The sequence below is a fragment of the Nymphaea colorata genome, chromosome 4, assembly GCF_008831285.2.
Source record: "Nymphaea colorata isolate Beijing-Zhang1983 chromosome 4, ASM883128v2, whole genome shotgun sequence".
Classification (NCBI taxonomy): domain Eukaryota; kingdom Viridiplantae; phylum Streptophyta; class Magnoliopsida; order Nymphaeales; family Nymphaeaceae; genus Nymphaea; species Nymphaea colorata.
Genome location: NC_045141.1, coordinates 24,087,815 through 24,106,209, shown reverse-complemented (window position 1 = coordinate 24,106,209; position 18,395 = coordinate 24,087,815). Strand labels below are relative to the sequence as shown.

At 39.7% G+C, this 18,395-nt stretch overlaps 4 protein-coding genes across 16 annotated transcripts in view; 1 reads left to right on the top strand and 3 right to left on the bottom strand.

Moving 5' to 3' along the window:
- The first annotated feature begins 351 nt into the window (after positions 1 to 351).
- Positions 352 to 4,858, top strand: LOC116252176 (uncharacterized). Of its 2 annotated transcripts, none has more exons than XM_031626283.2 (6): positions 352 to 994; positions 2,484 to 2,721; positions 3,803 to 3,914; positions 4,094 to 4,187; positions 4,366 to 4,466; positions 4,553 to 4,858. In XM_031626283.2, exons 1-6 carry the CDS (start codon positions 874 to 876, stop codon positions 4,700 to 4,702), a joined length of 816 nt encoding a protein of 271 aa, XP_031482143.1. In that variant the 5' UTR covers positions 352 to 873; the 3' UTR covers positions 4,703 to 4,858. The 2 variants fall into 2 exon arrangements, with proteins under 2 accessions (XP_031482143.1, XP_031482141.1); XM_031626281.2 differs by having other exon boundaries at positions 368 to 994; positions 3,770 to 3,914.
- Positions 4,859 to 6,695: 1,837 nt separating this feature from the next.
- Positions 6,696 to 9,611, bottom strand: LOC116252330 (RING-H2 finger protein ATL57). Its single transcript, XM_031626505.2, has one exon. The coding sequence runs from the start codon at positions 7,718 to 7,720 to the stop codon at positions 6,914 to 6,916; it is 807 nt and encodes a 268-aa protein (XP_031482365.1). The 5' UTR covers positions 7,721 to 9,611; the 3' UTR covers positions 6,696 to 6,913.
- Positions 6,696 to 18,395, bottom strand: part of LOC116252948 (RING-H2 finger protein ATL57-like) — a 16,525-nt gene continuing 4,825 nt past the window's right edge. The window contains exon 2 of the mRNA XM_031627595.2: positions 6,696 to 6,813. The gene's annotated coding sequence lies outside the window, so the exon portion shown is untranslated. The remainder of the gene's footprint in view (positions 6,814 to 18,395) is intronic.
- Positions 11,325 to 18,395, bottom strand: part of LOC116253613 (carotene epsilon-monooxygenase, chloroplastic) — a 23,479-nt gene continuing 16,408 nt past the window's right edge. Inside the window, exons 9-11 of one of the 12 annotated variants that reach the window (XM_050077240.1) lie at positions 13,303 to 13,361; positions 12,503 to 12,560; positions 11,325 to 11,599 (exon numbers count right to left, since the gene is read on the bottom strand). In XM_050077240.1, the coding sequence (XP_049933197.1) occupies positions 11,486 to 11,599; positions 12,503 to 12,560; positions 13,303 to 13,361 (231 nt within the window). In that variant the 3' untranslated portion in view covers positions 11,325 to 11,485. Of the gene's footprint in view, positions 11,617 to 12,500; positions 12,561 to 13,061; positions 13,362 to 18,395 lie in introns of those variants that run through there. The other 11 variants (XM_050077241.1, XM_050077244.1, XM_050077252.1 and 8 more) reach the window with 11 other exon arrangements.

Genomic DNA, 18,395 nt, shown 5'->3' with positions numbered 1-18,395 from the left:
CATAGAATGTACGCTGAAAAGATAAAAATGTCATCTAGAGAAGTTGACCAAAATTGAGACTAACCTTTTAGGTTTTTCCAGGTACATAAAATTTTATTTCAGGAAAACGGTGGTGCCTTTGCCGAAATTATAAGCAAAAAAAACAAATCCGAGCATAGAAATCCTCAAAGACAAAAACAATGAAGTCTGTTTTGCTGGAGAAAACGAGCCTACGACAAGAGTCAAAACACACATACAAGATCTTTCTTTCCCGCTTGTCGATGGCATTTTCCAAGATCAAAAAGAGTAGTCGGACCAAATTTCTCTCTCCCGACATTCTCCTCCCAGACCAACAGATGAGAATTGAAGTATTATCAATCATTCGATCTCACAATTCCCACCAATAAAAGAGAACGGAAGTATTTAGATCGACCATGAGTGCCAACGATCAAATCCAATCAAAAACCCAAATGATCAAAAGTACCAAGCATCAATCATGCCAACCTAGTATCAAAGTAAGCACGTCTGATAACGAGAGAGAGCGCGGGGAGAGACGACGTTGCTTCGCTCCTTTGAGTTCTAGTGCAACGAGGGGAGGATCCTCCTCCCTTCGTCACAGGACCGACGCGTCGAGGGCCTTTTACCCGCCTTCTTCTCTCTCTTTCTCTCTCAATCTGACTATTCTTTCCAAATATCTCTCCACATTGTGACCACCTCCCCTCCCCTTCTCTTTCTTTCTGTCCCCGCTTCCCTATCCACCTCCCACCTCACCTATTTTCTTCATCCCGCGTTCTTTTTCTCTTGATACTCTTTCTCGTCTCGGGTTCTTCTTTTCTTTTCCTCATAGTTTCTCTTTCCCTCTCTTTCTCTGGGCGCCCCCCATTCCTTCCGAACATGAAGAGGAAGAGGCTCGACGAGTTGCAGCAATTCCCATTACCCAAGAATTGCCGCCAAAGGAGAAGCGGAGGAACGAAGCCTCGAACCGAGTTTGTTGATTCTGCGTGGTCTTCCTCTGGTTCGTCTTTCCTTCCCTCACCATGTTTCACTATCCCCAAATTGCAGAATTCCTTGTTTTATTATTTAACGGCATCCATTGTTACCATCATATTTGTGATTCTCTGTTTGTCTTCCTTTTTGGTGTGATCGCTGCGTTTTTTATGACTTGCATTATGGGCTCCCCTCTAATGTTGTGAATTCGACATTTTAAGGGGGAGACCTGTCTATAACCTTGTTTAAGGAATTCGCTGATACCAAGTTGTTTGCATTATTTTCTTTGTCTTGATTTCTTGATTGCATCTGCTTCGAGTTATGGTTAGGTGTTGGCACTTCAAAATTTTTGCCATGTTCGTTGTCGCTTGCCATGTTTGTTAGATTCTTACTCTGTGTTTCCATAATTTTGTATTGTGGTACTCTATGGTAATATATTTTTCCTTATTCTTATTTTTGTTCGCGGTTATGGACTTCCAAGTGTGGGTGCAAATTAGAGTGAGCTCCAATTGGGGATACACAATCATTTTCTTGATCTGATCACAAATTGGGGGTGTCGATGAGGTGGGAGCTTTTCTAATCTTTCCTAGAAGGATTGACTCCTCGATGAAACTTTAATCTGTTACTTGTCACATGAATGGTGAACCAAAAATGTATTAGGTGCATCAATCAAACCTTTCATGTTTGTTGCTGCCAGTCTCTGATTCATGGTTGATTGCCGTGGTTCGAAATGTGTAGTGTTTTCTTTTTCTTGTTCACAGGCTTCATGAAATTCTGAATTGGCTGTGCCAACATTCGAGTTGATTAACGAGAAGAAGGTCGAATAACATTGTCTACTAATGTAGTCCTTGTCATATATTAGAAGACATGGAAATAGTTGAGCAGGTCAGTTTCCAAATTCCATCAAGGCAGACCTTTAGAAACCAGTCATTTGTAATTTTTTATTTGTTTGGAGCTTCATAGCTTAATATACAGGCTTTGACTGTTCTAACTAGCTCCAAGAATTCTACCCCTAAAATTGGTGGGCGCCAGGTCATTAAACTAAGTTGCGTTCATTGTCATTCATCACATACTTATACCAGTTCAATTGAAGAGCTATACAATGACTTCTGTCTGAAAGGTCTTCAAGATCCCTGCTTAATGGGTTTTATGTATACAAGGAAATAGCCACGATATTGATTCACAAAAAGGACACTCCGTTCCAGATGGAGTATTGTCATCCTTTATCTAGTCTGTTCAGGCCTCATTTTTTCCAGATTTCTGAAAGATTTGTTCTCCTCTTGATTCTACTATGAGAAGAACGAGAGTTATTGTGGACAAATAACTGAGTGATGGACATGATTGCATATGGCGTAAAATCTTTACAAAGCTTTTTTTGCATGATGGTCCTTGATTCTATCCACCAGCTGTAGGTTAAGATACTGCATCAGTATAATGGCTATTATTCATCAATTGATGACATGTTCTTCATTCATTTATTTCCTATAATAAAATATTCCATGAATTTGCTGCAACAGGTTCTTCACTGGAAACCTTAATTTGCAAGGATGATATGACCACAAAAACTGCTAGCCTGTGTCAGGAAATATGTCATCCTGCAGTAGAAGATAAGAAGCAAATGAAGAGATTTGATCCAGTTCACAGTATTTTAGAGGATGGTGCAGAGATAGTTCCATTTGCAAATTTGTCAAGCAATTGTCTCCCTGAAGTAGAATCAGTTTCTCAAAAGAAATTGTTCAGTAATACCAATAATCGGTTTGTCTTGTTCTTCATTACGTATTTGTCTTATGGACATCATTTTGCTTGCAGTTAATTTATGAATCATGTTTATGGCCTTATCTTATTCTTAGGACAGCTATTATGGCAATTTTCATTTGCAATTAAGGTGCTTTTTTTTCTTTGCTTGGAAGTGTTTACTATTGGTGCTGGTTGAATATGTAATGTGCTTCTTATTCTCTGTTATCTTTTGTACTCAATGTAAATTTTGCAGATTGTGCTGCATATATCTACGGTCTACTGAAATAATATTGAGCTGTATCAATGCTCGCTTTATTTTACCAGCATTTGTAAATTAATATATTGAATCAGATGTTTGGCTTCCCTAGCAGTGTTCTCAAGCTTCATGAAGTGCTTCAAGCTTTCTCCATGCCCTTTGATAGTCTATTTTTCTTTGATTTTGATGTATCTCCTCTAGTTCCAGGATTTTTAGACTTTTAGTTTCATCTGTCACTACCTTTCTGGGTTTTCTTTCCCTTTTCATTTTCAAGCGTCACATGTCACCTTTTGGATTGTCCCTGATGTTACATTCATTGTAAAGTTAGCAGGTTCACAACTTGTCATAGTTCCTTGGTGTTTATAAGGTGTCTATAAGGATCTATTCTTACAAGAGATATCCAAGATGTTGATTCTCGGATGGTGGTTCATTTTGTAATAGATTTATTTTCCTGAATAAATGTGACATGCACCTGTAAAACTTTTGACTGACTGGGAAATGGATTTGAGAGTTACAAGGTTACAAAGATTCACAAAATTTCCTACCTCATGCTGTTCGCATGTCTGAATATTAGACAGTAGGTGTTGGGATAAGTCATAAGAGTGGCAAGGTCGTTTGGTCTCCATGTTTCCAGTATACGGTCATAGTAATTAATAAGTTGAGACGTGAATCCCATCATCCATTTAAACTCTCTCTCTCATTTCTGCTCTAGCACAGCTTCCAAACCAAGCTTTGATGTTTGATTACCTGATCTAAACGATCTGCAGCCACCATGTTTTCTTAGTCTTTACTTTTCTTATTTTAATGCAGATCTTCTGGAGAACTGACAGTTCTCATATGCAGATCAAAAGAACAAGACAGTGATGGGAAATTTGATGCTGATTTCTCATCAAAAGTATTTGATGGTACTCCAGATAGAGTGAAGCAAGAAATTGACGGCAGTGAAGGTGTCCAGGTAATTCCTGGGTGTCAGAAAACGCTGCTCTTTTAAGTGGTTTATTTGGTAAATTGAGGAGCTTTCATTAGAATTGAGCTTTATTTTAGTTCCTCTTTACTTCAATTTGGTATATCCTCGTTACTTATTAGATGAAACGGTTCTGTGCATTTAAGCATCATTTGTTTTCTTTTTTCAAGGCTTTGTGTGGAAATATATCCGCTGATTCATTCTTAGATTGGGCTAAAACAACTGATATGCTGAGAACCCCACTCCAACTTCATGAATCACCTGGTATGGATCCTTTGGCCTTCTTTACTACGCAAGTTTCCAAAAAAGCACCTCTTTTTCCATGTTATTCTCTGATGCTTCTATCCCAGGATGTTATATGCTCAAATAATTAAGCAAGATTGCCGAATGACTTCGGAAAAAAGTATTTTGCTGACATCTAGTTCCGTTATGAATGAGTCAGCCGTAGCTTCAGGTAGTGCATCTTGTTCGAGCAGAAGTGAGGAAGATTGTGATAAAAGAGGAAGGGGCAAAAGGAAGCGAAAGCCAAAGCTTCATTTTGATGTAAGTTTCTCTTGGCAATTTGACTTTACCTGATCTTCTCAATGGGGTAGACTCTCAAAAGAATTTTCTTTTTGGCTTCTCCACAGGAGACCACATTCTCAGCAAAGTCTGTAAAGAAATTGCGTAGATTGAGGATAATGCGATACCTTGGGCTTGTTGCTCCACCTGGCTCTCCATTTTCTGCAGATGCTCATGTAAAGACAGATTGCAGATCACGCAGAGTTTTGAAAGCTTAACCACTCTCTCTGTCCATCTCTCGCTAATGTTGTTTCATCTCTTTTATCTCTCTTTCTTTGGGTTGGGGTGGGGTTCTGTAGCTGAAGATTGCAAGTCGGGCCATCCTATTTGTGTAAAGGAATGGGTTTTTAATATTAAATGATCTTATTCAAGTATTAGCTGGCCCTCCTATCAAAATCCCACTTCCGTCTCTGGTGTTGACTCTTGATAGATTCTCTAGTACTTTCTTCGTATCAAATTCAATTCCCAAGTTTACTTTCGGCTACAAAGAAACTTCTGCCTAAGCTCAACAATGCTTTCAAGAAACCTGTAAGTCTGTGACTGGATTGAAGTTTTTCATGGTACCATTATTGCTGGCGGAGATCAGTTGCGCGTATAGCTCCACCGAGAACCGCATCTATTTTGATTAGCTTCTCTGGTACAGCAATCAACCAATAACATCTTAAGTGACCTGGGCTTGATCTGCACTTTACTGTCGTGTCGCTGGCTGTTGCAGCAAGACATTGGTTCCCTCATAGGCAAGCTTTTCAAAGTTACATGGGCATCAAAAGAACTGAGCATTTTTCTCTTTTTGCTTTGTTTTTGCTATTTCCTGTTTCCTTCTTTTGTTGATTAGCAGGCTGGAGTCGGGCCCATTCTTACTAAATTATATGAATATGTGTACGACGGTTCCACTAACAGCTGGGAAAACGGAAGCCAGCGAATGTGTGATGGTGAATAGAGGAAAGAGAGAAGGGACCTTTAGACAAGGGATGCAAACTGATTGGATTTGGGGTATTGGATTTAACCTTGCCAAATTTGACTTCGTTGCATTCAGGTCAGGTCCATATCTTTATTTTTTAAAAATATATTTGGGTTCAACTATTATGAGGTTTGACATTTATATGTAAACCGGTCAGCTCTTTATTCTATCTCAGTTGATTATCGGACTCACATTAAACTAGGTTATGAAGCTGCATACCAAAATCAAATATATTAGTTATTGGACTGGGATTTCTTTACCAGATTCGACAAACCCAAAACTCCCGTCTGATGGCTAATAAACCAGAAAAATTTAACCGATGATTAGCAAAATGAGTTTCTCTCACTTGAGAGTTACTATTCATGCCACTTTGTCAACTCAATTTTCTTCCTTGAAGTTCTGTCGTCACATGATTGAAAAGGGTAGTTTAGGCACTCGAGAAAGCCAACACAAACTGCCAACAAATCGGGTAAATTTACGAAGAACCTCAAACAAAAGTTTTTTTTTTATAATTTGCTATACTTCATCCCACATTTAAGCCCCAATTTTCAACTTCAGAACAACTAAGGTACTATAACGTGAGAGCCAAATTCAGGGATCAGCATAAGGCCTTTCTGTAGCATTTAATTCTCCTTCTTTCTAGTAAGTAAACGTAGCCTCATTGCTAACGAGAGATCGGTCTGACCTAGCTAGGCATCGGACTTCTAAGGAGAGTTCCAACATCATGGATCAGTTTCTTTCCCATAAGTATCTAGGGATCTGCCCAACACTAGCTCGCCTACCAACGAAGAAATCACAACATTTTTATCAATAGGAGCTTCTGCAAAGAATCCATGTCCTCTCCCAATAACACAAACTCGAATCCTCAGATAACATCCAAGAACCCCACGTGCTTCTCATAACTAAGCTAGAGGTGTAATCTGATCACCAACCCGACGGCTGATTTTGGTTAAAAAAATATGACTGTTTGGATTCATATTTAGAAACTAATATTGCTGCCGGAGAGGGAAAAAGAGAGAGATGTCCATGCGGCTCACTTCCGTAAGCAAGCTGGTGGCCGGAGAACAGGACAGCTTAAATGTGGTACCTGACACGGCCCGCGAAACGTGCCCTGGGTGGCCGCTGCCAGAAAGTGGTAGTTCTTATCAGTAATTATAACTGACTGCAGCCCACTCAGGTCAAAAGTTGCCCGGAATCAGGCCGCAATCCATCTGTACCAACAGCAACAAAAGTCTCTGAAAATGAAAAGGAAAAGAAAAAGAAAAAGTGCATTCTCACAGAAAAGGTAACTTCTATACAATGAAACAGAAAACACCATCTTCTTTTTTACACGACTATCAAATTGTATTCACATAAAAAAAAAAAAAACTACATTTCATCCATTTGAGATGAAAAGACAAAAAACACACCCCTCAGTCACATTCATCTCTCTCTCTCGCTCTAGACACTTTCTTCCTCACTTTTGCCGTCAGAAACTACAACTCCGCCTCGGCTGAGTCCCCTCCACCTCCAACCCACGAGATAAACTACACCCACTGCCGGACCTACGCACGCGGGACTCCGACTGTCCTGGCGGCAGAAAACTCTCCACCGTTCTGACCACTAATATAAAACCCGCATTCTCCGGTGACGCAGCATTGGCAGAAGCGGCCGCGGCTTCCACCACCGTCTCCCTTTCATCTAATGCGTCTCTCTGCGGCTCCTTTGGCGGCGGAGGAGGAGGGACCAGAGTGGCGCGGCAGAGTGGGCAGGATGTGCGACACAAGAGCCAGGTATCGACGCAGTCCGCGTGGAACAAATGACCGCAGACGGGCAGGACCTTCACCATTTCTCCCTGGTCGAACTCGCAGAGGCAGACAGCGCAATCGGCGTCGTCCTTCGGCGAGACCTTCTTGTAAGGGAAGGTGGGCAGCGAGCTCACTAGGACGGGATCGAGGCCCTGGGAGGAGGAAGGGCTGGCGCCAGACCGCCGGTTTCCAGCAGCTGCCCGTCTGCGGCGTCGCGCGGCTTCGGATGAGTTCTCCTCCGCGAAGCGGCGGACGTAGACGGAGAAGAAGCCCATGAAGAAAAGTGCCGTCAGGAGGACCAGGATGGTGACGGCCATGGAGGAATTGAAGCCGGGGCTGGCGTCGTAGTAGTTGTTGGGGGTCGTGGGCCTAGTGGCGTTCTTGGTCTCGTTTTGGGGAGGGGGATTGGGTGAATGTACGGGCTCTTGCTTTGGTTCGCCATGGATGGTGGCTGTCGGTATTGCACCCACCAGCAGCCTGTCTCTCATTGATAAACTAGGAGATTATGGAACGTTGGTAATGGAGAATTCTCGTCACAGAGAGCAACAGAGAGGTCTTAGATGATGGCTGTGAGGGCTGCAACAGTCCTGTGATGTTGGCTTTTCAACCTTCAGCGAGAGAGAGAAAACTTTTTCTTTTTTTAGCTTGTGATTTGGAAAGGGTGGGATTGTCAGAAAAGGGTGAAGGTACAGAAACGGCACCGAGCGAGAGAGAGAGATTGTTCTCTTCTCTTCTGAAGCCTTGAAGAGATGAAATTATCAGAAAAGGGTTAAACGAGAGAGAGAGGGGGAGACTACCCTGGGAAAGAAAGGAGAGCTTAGATTTGGATTTTGTGGAGCATCAGGAGTTGAGATTTTTCTCTAGAGAGACAAAGAAAGAGTTGAAATCAGCCGTTTGTACACAACCCTGGTTTATGTTTCCTTCCTGCTCTTGGCCACAAAACCCCCCATGGACCACCTCCCACAGAAACATCAAACTATAAGGAAAAGGAATGGCGGTTTAGATAGAGAGAGGGGAGAGAGAGAGAGAGAACCTGGGGAGGGGGGGAGAGAGAGAGGGAGAGAGAGAGAGAGAACCTAATGAGCCTCAGTCGCTGGTGACATGTCGCAAACTTAGTCAAAAGTCTGGATAGCTCGAGTTACAGAAACTGCAGTGAGCCCCGCCAGGTCCACTTGTCCCCGTCTGTTCTCCCAGAAATTTCGCTCTCATTTGGACAAGAAAATTTCGTTTTACCTCACTCTGCTGATCTAATCTTTCAAAATTTAAATCCTGCGATCGTTTCTGTGTTCTACATATACATTTGAATCCCAATTTTCATATGTTATCAACATTTTTTACCATTGCGATTCGATAAGTGACGATTCTTTAGCCAGTAAACTGCAGTAGGAGTCTTCCCCTTTACATTTATGGAAAAAGTGGAAAGCGCATCACTTTAAGCGCGGAGATTGCGGTTTCTCAGGCCACTCGCCACAATGTCTCTACCTTCGACTCCTGCAGAGTGGTATCTGCCTCAACCTTCCCAAATAGTGATAATGACAAACGGCCTCTCTCTCTCTCTCTCTCTCTCTCTCTCTCTCTCTGGCTTTTTTTTTACTTAGTGACCTGTCATTGATGCATTTATAGTTTATTGCTCTTTATCTTTCTTTCCTGTTCACTGACCAAAATTAAAGATTAACATAATGTAATTGCATATTATTTAATATATATATAAATAGGAGGATTCAAATCTTCCCGATGCTAAATATTGCTGGCCTCATGGTTGAAAATTAGATGTTAGTCGTAAAAACACTATAAATTGTTATTAGAAGTACCATGAGCTGCATTGCGTTGTAACTGCCAATTTTCATATTACTGTCCTTATTGAGATTTTATATTTTTAGCCACCGCAAACATCCCACACTCGATAAATTTAAACTTCTTGTTACTTTTTTATGATATATGTGAATGAATGTTGGTCACATCGATTAAACATGATATAATACGTGTCGAGTTGTCCTCATGTGATTATAGATGAACATTCGCCATCGTAGCATCTGTTTTTATTGATTATTTTTCCACAACACTCTGTGGAGGAACCGTCTTTAGGTGTACATATAAGATTGGCCGTGAAAGTGACGTGTTATCTTTTTCTTTATTAACATTATTATTATAATTACAGCTGCTTGGCTGATTACACCATGCATTCTTATCGACAGGATACAATGATTGCAAGGAGGGAAGTTTCTAGACTCAAAGAACAGAGCTTTCGTTTTTCATTTCTAATCTGACGAACAGAAGTTGGTCGGGACTTAAATTTTCTCAAGCCAAAGGCCAATATTCCCTCACCAACATTATCAGCAGTACATTTCCACGCTTAAGAAGAATCTTCGTTCACATCACGTGTATGCCTGTGTGTGCGTATATATTTATATATAGTTCCCTCATTCCACATGTGAGTCCTGATACACAAATTCTCCGGTCAAACCCGGCCGGAGGAATCCATTTATTCTATATATATATGTGGCTAACATGCCAATCTAAGCTTGGTTAACTTAGAAAATAGACAATTCAGCTTTTGCTTGAGCTGATCAGTCTGTGACTATATTTGTTCAAATTCAACTTGGGCAAGATCGGTTAGGACTAGCTGGTGGAATTAATCTGAAGAAAGGAACCATAAATAGCCATTGCATCACAAGTTACCACAATTCATTGTGGGCCCAGAGAGAGAGAGAGAGAGAGAGAGAGAGAGAGAAGTTACCCGGAAACTTAACGCCCACAAAAATTGAACTTATGAGAGAGGTTACTTGTATGCACTTCCAATGGGCAGTGGTCTTACTAACCCACGTCTTGCCAAGCAAAGAAACTTAAAAGATTTTGTGCCCTAACAAAATTTATAATTCAGTGATGATCAGAGGCCTGACGATGTAATATAAGCTCACACTTCCTCATTGGCCCAATACAAAATAAAATCACAGGTCTTGCAGTAAGCAATGGCACAAGAGACCAGGGCGATATCACAGGAGATGATGAAGAAGAAAGCCAAGTGGGACGTGGGGATGGGGCCTAATGAAAGCAAGACCAGAAGAAGAGGGTGAGTAGAAGAAGCTCGTCACTTTCCGGTCTTTAATGTTTACCATCAACAGATAGATAGAGGTAAGGTCAGACTGGTGGTTGCCAGCCGACGCGTTCGTAGCTAACTGACGTGAGGTAACATTCATTTGGCATTAATTTGATAGTTAGTGGGAAAGAAGAGACTCGATTTGGGTTTGTAGAAAGTTCGTGCAACTTATTGGCTTCTTATGGAATACAGGAAATAGATAACCAACTTTAGTAAATGGTCTTTTGTTTCTGTTTCTGTGTAGTAATTAGCGGCGTCACAGTCAATTTTAATGAGCTTGCGAGCCAAGACACGTGAAAGCCAAGATAAAATCCTACAACCATCGTCACCAGTGGTGTTCAAATTCAAACAGCACACGTCTCGCCGATTCCCATTCCTGATTTGTACTCCTTTTATTTTACCTGATATACTACCATCTTAGGCACCTATTTTAGAAATTTCCCAGATGAAGGCGACGGTAGTCAAAATACTTGCATATAACCCCCCGGAGTGACGTGCAACGACAAAATGGTCCAAGAAATACAACAAATCTTCGGGGGAAAACTTTTTTTAAAAGTTGACAGCTAAAATGCCCCATACGGTTTGTATAGTAAAACACAAATAACATGGAAAAGAATCTCATAAAAAAATAAACCCTATGATAATATGAAACTATGTAACTCTATGATACACCTTTCAACTTAAATGTTAGCTAGCATACCAAAAAGATCAGCAGGTTTCAAGCCGGACTGATGATGCATGTCTGCATGCCCTTTAAGCCGACTAACTATGCTATGACCCCTCAGGGCACCCAGGTCAAACCACAGCCTAGCCCTACAACAAAAACCAAACTACCAATTCACACAGTCATGATCTAAGACGACACCAGCCCATGACTGGAAAACAGCAGGGCTGGGTGGCAGTACTGAGGGACAACCCAGCCTATTGCCCATCTAAAGATAGGTCCAATGAGTCCTCTTTCACCGTGACAAAGAATCATAGGCCTATATTGAAAGTTACCGAAAATTAATAAATTATAGACCAAAAATATCTCAACTGAAAATTAAGTTGTCCCGTTCTTCTTTAATTCGTCTTTCGTCACCTCTTCCCTTTTCTCCTTCGGAATTAGCAAGTGGCCAAGATATCACCACTCTCCCGAATTCTCCAATCAGGTTATTCACTCGTTGGACGCTATTCGATACCTACTCGACCCAACTTGTACCTTGCAGGGACAGATGCAACTTTCCATGTGCCTTTTTCCATGAGAGCCTTTCTCGCTTTCTCCGGTCACCTGAAATGAAGATTTTCCTAAACAAAATATTACTATCAAAAACCATCACGGGTGGTCAGTAAAAGGCTATGACATTGACCCTTTAAGACTTTGTGGTCAGGAGTCGCCCTCAATTAAAAAAAGGCTGCATATAAACAGACAGCTCCTAATCAGTTTTGTCCTTCATAATAAGACAAATAACTTGGTTCTAATAGCTCCTAATCAGTTCACCCGAAAACTTGTTCCTAAGCCACAAATAGTAGTGAAAGGTTCTTAAATAAGCTTGGCCCCTAAGAGGCAAAGACCGAGACTGGACTCGCAGCACAGTATGGTGCAGCCTAAAAAAAAAAGCTTGAGCTCAGATCAAGCTCACTCCGAGGTTCAACAGTTCAGCTTTGCGAAGCAAAGCTTTCCATAAAGCAAACTGGACAAGAAAAGACCAACTTTGCAGGCAAAAGTTTGCAACTCTGAAAGTGGGTTTCACTCCTTTATCCTTTGGAAACAACCATCACCCACCCATAGATGGCACTCTAATTCCTCAAATTAGGAAAGTGCACCCACGTATTTATTTCTTATCTTTAATCCATGGAATCCGTAAAAGAGGCATCTGTATCTGTTTGAGCCTTGGTGCCGACACCGGAAGTACAGCATTACCTATCTGCAGTTTCTTTAAAGTACAGATTACATAGTATGCCTTACAATCACCAACGAGGACTATGATCGACATGGGTTGCAAATTAAACAGAGTAAGCCAGTAAGGTACAAAACAACAGTGATTCGACCTTTCTTGTCACTACTTTTGACAATCAGGTGCTGCCTGCCTATGCCAATTACACAGAGTATACGGCGAGAGGCAGATTGATGGGGCAGGGCCACAACAACATATGATAAGATTGTCAATCGAGAACGTTAAAAGAACATTACCTGAGGTGTTGTATTAGCTTCTGTTGCAAACATTTTAAAATTTGTCAAACGAGTACAACTGCAAAAAGAGATTATGGGACTAAATGAACCAAAACAAGCATTATGCCTATAAACCTAAGGAAACCAAACCTGCAGGTCTTGGCCAAGGAAATGAAAGCCAGTGAATAAATGGCACAAGAAAATGGGTCTCTTTCCCAAAACTTTTGCAGGTTAGGCCCTTACAAGACCAAAGAGACTTCTGACTTAAAGACTCAACCAGATTACTCTTCCTCTCAGCCAGTGGTCATAAATAATGACCAACTCAAAATTCCCAAGTGCATAAAATAAGCTCCAATGGTTAGACCATTCATGCTAGAAGTCATGGAGAACAAACAAAACGAGTTTACCGTTTCATGAGAAATCATAATAAATGGGAGACAACGTAGCTAAGGACATCAATGACAGCAATTTAATAAATGGTAACCTAATGCAATAAAGCAGAGGAATCAGTACAGGAATCTGACCATATGAATGAACATACAATTTTTATCTTCTGCATTCTATTGATGGAAAGATCAGGTTACGGACGGGGAGATAGATTATTATTGGATATAGCACATAATGTACAATACAATGGATCATAAAAAATAAAAAGAAAAGGAGCTTACAAAGAAGGATTACATGAATCATCCTGATGGCATCAGAAAGGACTATAATTGGAACTGTGAAAAGACAATTCGCTCTTGTAATTTGACAAAATTTGTGATTTTAACAAAAATAGAACAATAAGTATGATCCTGGTTCAAGTATGGTGGAGTTACCTAGCAGATGCAGCAAGCACGGTTTTTGGACTCCGCTGTGCCACGGTCATGTACATTCCCTGCCACAAGTGCAGATTTTTATTCATTGTTGCCATAACACAAAAACAGATACAAATACATTAACGGACAAGCAAACTTCAACCTCTTTCAAAACTTGCTAAATACATGTAACACCCGGTACTGTGAGCATGTGTAACACTTTTTTCCACATGGCAACCAACAGGTTTCTAGTGCAGGCAACACCCAAAACTGGGACCCTTCACCACATATCATCTTGTTGCCACCAGATATCTACAAATCTTCATTAGATGCTTTAATATTTTGTATTTTTGTTTTGACTAGAAAAATGAAATTTTGTTCAGGGAAACAAAGTTGACCCACATCTGGAAACAGAAAGATGGGCCTTTCACGTACAGAGAACTGCACATGGAAAAAGTGGCTTCACATACATACGCATGAGCATGAGACAAGACTAAATGCAAGTGCGCCGATAGGATCAAGATTAATGATGTCCTAGAAGAGAGACATGTAACTTACATTTGTTGTATGTATGGTAGCTCCAGTAGTCATGCCAATTTCTTGATTCGGAACAAGCTTGAAATCCATATGCTGAAGCAAAACTGCAAGGGCCACAATTGCTTGTAGCAGTGCAAACTGATCCCCAATACATTTTCGTGGTCCACCACTGAAGGGAATAAACCTGGAAAAGTGTGCATGTTTTAATGTTGTGCATTTATCCTTTAATCATATGCAATGGTGTATTACAAAAGCAATATAAATTCATAGGAAGCATTAAGAATAAAATCATTAGTTCATCACACAGATGACTAGATGCCATTTACAAATGCATTAGAAGATTTTCAAAAATAAAATTGGATAAAAATCAAGTTAAACAAATGGAAGATGATGGCAAATAAAGTAACTAATCGTTTCATTGGTGCAATGTGTACCTGAAGTCGGTGTTTGTTTCATTTGGGATTGGACCATCCAAGTCAAATCTTTCAGGTATAAATTCTTCTGCTCTTTCCCAGACCTTCATGCAAATTCACATCAACTGAATAAAATTGAATGTGGGGCTGGAAAAATAATCAAAACAAATAGTGGAATTGCATGCCTAAAACCAGCTTATGTTCAACAAATGCCATCAAATTTGTCAACCTATAAACGACAATCTAGTATCCATAAATAGTTAAAATGTGTGTTAGAAGTACAAGGAAAAGTAAAATCTGATTTAAGACCATATGGATAATAAAAGTTGTATGCAATTCAAGAAGGTGGTATGAACTATGAACATTTATTGAGAAAAGAAAACATGGAACAGAAAACACCCAGAACATATTAAAGTTAAACACCCGAATTTTTTAGAAATAGATAGCAATGTTGGGCTATTTGTTAGTAGAAGGGAAATATCAAACAAGGACACCGTGATGACAGTAAGACAATTTGGAAATTAGAAAGAAACAAAATGAGGTACATAAACATGAAATATATGAAGAATTTGACCCCCATATAATAAGGAATATCTATCAGGAGTCTGGCACCGTGAAAAGTGTTAAACTCGTATATTACCTTGGCTGAGTGGTGAATATTATATATCGATATCATTATGTCTTGTCCAGCATTCACCTTGTAATTGCCTGGAAGTTCATCAGGTACTTGTGCTCGTCGGAGTAGAACCTAGTTTTATGTAAGAATTGATGTTAAAAATAGAATAAGTGCATCACTAGTAGAAATTTTCACAAAAAGATTGAATATTAGACAGCACAGTGACAGACAGGTGGATGTGGATACAGACGCATAGACTCGTTCAGACAGCGAGCTATGTACTTCAACTCTTTTGTGTCTTCATAGCTAGGCAGTCTTCCCTGTAGAACTTTGTCAACCTCTTCCCGTGCTTTGACCAAACAGAACGGATTCTGAAAGAAACAACACCCCACCCCCACCCAAGAAAGGAAGAAAGTGAGAGAGCCTCAACAATGTGATCCAGTGAAAAAAATACAAAGTATATGTTTTGGATGGTGAACAACAGTAAACAATTTAAAAATACAGCCATCATTATGGAGACCCTTTTTATGAACATTTTTTGCCGAATAATAACCAAATAATTTCTTTCAACTTCCAAAAAGTAAGATTGACTCGTTAAACTATAAACCATATCCAAGGTCACAGTCTTCTTTTGGCTGTGGCATGTGGTAAGCATGTCAAAATGGATAAAGGTGAAATCTATTTTCAAACATGAAGCTAAAAGAGATCCAGCACCTTGCACAGTAAATATAGAGTCCATGTCAAGACAGAACCAGTTGTCTCATGCCCAGCAACCAACATTGACAGTAGGTCATCTCTCAGTTGCAAACTAGAAACCTGAAATATTTGAATCTAATATTAGGTAATCAAGGAAAAAAGAATTATCTATACATTCACGCAAACATAAATGCACTTGCCGAAATTCACATACATCAGATCTTTGTGGGGTTTCAACTCACACTTCTCTTCACACAAAAAATTCGAAGGGAAGAAAAGAAAGATGCATAAAATCCATATTTATTCTCATCCCATGAGTGTAAGGTCTCACAAGGATACTTCAGAAATAACCAGATCCATAAGTGAATTTTCAATGAAGAAAAATCAGCTCTGTAGATGAAGTTCATAACTTTTAAACTGCTCGATTTGGCAGCTGTACAGGAGACTGCAGTTCCAGAATGCACAGTGAAGTGATTTCTAGGTTCAGAACCTCAGATTCACTCAATGCCTTTGGCATTCTTCCCATCAGCGAACAGCCTGATCCATCTAGAGAAACTTCCAAGGAAATAGTACCACCATGTGAAAAGAAGGCAGCTTCTAAAGACTAGCTACCCCTATTATCCATAGGTCACCGGGACGATTATCAAGTCAATGACATATTGATTGGTAATTTGTCATTTCATTAATAAAAGCAGTGAAAAGGTGTGAAGATCTACACAGTTGCAACTTGAAAGCAAGCATTTCAAACGTAAGATTTCTCAATGAAATCTCCATAAGTAACGGACTATGTCACAGTGGTACATGAGATATGCTCACATAGCAGTACTAATATGGCGGTACACTGGTACGACAGTGGCACGTTTGGACAAACCATATTTTTTTCATTTTTTATTACATTTTAACCATATTTTTTTTAGTTTATTTATGTTTTACGAGATTGTGTGTAGAAATTATGGAAGAAACTATTAAAAATAAAAATTGTCTTAATAATGTGTTGTGTGTGTGTGTGTTTATATACATATATATATATACAGAGAGAGATGGAGATAGAGAGAGACACACACACTTTTGTTTATCGTACCCCCATACCAAGATTTTCTAAAACTGCCATACTTGTACCCGTACCTATATGACATAGGTGACAAAAAGTAACATTAAGACTACAGTGTTTGTCTTCAACATATCCAGCAGCTTATATATGTTACAAGTCATCACAACCGCAACTGAACATCGCAAAGAGATTGGAAATGAGGAGAATATCGAAGTTCATATGGAGGAAAAGAATATCAAAGTTACACTTTTAATTCCAGCTTGCCATAAAAGCAAAAGTCTGGTGTACCTCTTCTCGACTTGCCAATAGAAAACGTAGAATGCTTGGGTCTGACTCATTCACATACTCTTCACCATCAATCTTTTCACCTTCAGCCTCAACTATCTCCTTACACTTTGCAATAAGTTCGTCAACTGTCTTTCTGATAGTTGCAACGGCTTTTGCTGCCTTAATTTGTCGTGGAATGATTTTACATAATTTCCAATCTGCCACATGAAATAATGGGAACCATGTAGGCACTAAACATTCAGGACAATAGAAACTGACAATGAGCAAATATCAAAAGCTAAATGTTATCAAACAGGGGGAAACTTGATCCTGGTAGTACACATCAATAAAGAAGCATAAATCGGTTGAAAAGAGTCTGCCTTTTACACGGAGAAAAAGAAAAATAGGACCTCAGTGTCTGCTTGATCAATGAAATTATCTGATTGCTTGAACAAAAAATAACTATGTTTAAGCATGTACATGTACCTTCCAGTAAGGCAAAATATCAGTTGAGCGAGACTCCGCTTCTTTTAGTGCAGTATAAACAGCATTAATAACAGGACTATCTGAAGTAAGAGAATCAAAGTTGTAGTTGAACAATGAAAACCTATGACATCGAGGGTCAATTGAGAAAATTTTTGCTCCATGTTAACCGCAGAGCCTATTGAAGCTTCTGATTTGAGCTTGTCTACCAATCTTTCAGCACATTTGCAGACACCTGATCAACAATCGTGGATAAATATTTTCTGTGAAGAGATGGCACTACAGCCGGCGCCTAACCTGTCATAGAAACATCAGATGAGCACTGATGTAAGCAAAAACATGCATACAAACAGTTCTGCAATATGTCCTAGATGATAAAATTCCTTCATATTCTGAGTAAGTATAGACAACTAGATAAGAAATACAGACCAGAAAAAAGTTACAAGTATATGGCTCACAGGCTCAAAACAAGTGCTTGGTTTCCTTGCAAGCCTTTTCTCTAACATGAATTTCTTATTATTCCACCTAATGGAAGAAATTTTACGTCAACTCAAAAAATTATTTCATTATAGGGAATCTTCACCACCTATTCTTTTTTTCCAAATAAACATTGATATCCTTAATAGAGCATCGGCCACTATGGGGCTGAGAATAGAACCAGTAGCCTGTAACTTGAATCAGTTCAGCTCATACTGCACACGTCTGAAGTTGGCTCAACAGACTGAACATAAGCAGCTTGCTAGGATTAGTTAGCCGAGCTTGAATAGGTTGTGGTCTTTCGAACATAGTTTAATTAGAGTCATTAGGTACACAGCCAAGAATGAGCTGCTCAACTCAGACATACACAGACACAGACACACACACATGTTTTTCTTACATAATGGCTACTGATATGCATGCTTTCAATTATTGAGTTAAGTTATGTCAAATCACACAAATTCATAAGCAAAAAATCAACTCAGAATTCCAAGGCTAAATTGTCATTATATGATCTTGTGTTCATAAGATGCACTCACAACCTCTACCTCAAGCATGAATACAAGTCAAGCTT

Excerpts from the sequence above, each read along its gene's own strand:
- LOC116252176 (XM_031626281.2), top strand. The coding sequence starts at position 874 with ATGAAGAGGAAGAGGCTCGACGAGTTGCAGCAATTCCCATTACCCAAG. Across the intron at positions 4,188-4,365 it reads CCAACTTCATGAATCACCTG|CCGTAGCTTCAGGTAGTGCA; the intron begins GTATGGATCCTT and ends TGAATGAGTCAG. Across the intron at positions 4,467-4,552 it reads AGCCAAAGCTTCATTTTGAT|GAGACCACATTCTCAGCAAA; the intron begins GTAAGTTTCTCT and ends GCTTCTCCACAG.
- LOC116252330 (XM_031626505.2), bottom strand. The coding sequence starts at position 7,720 with ATGAGAGACAGGCTGCTGGTGGGTGCAATACCGACAGCCACCATCCAT.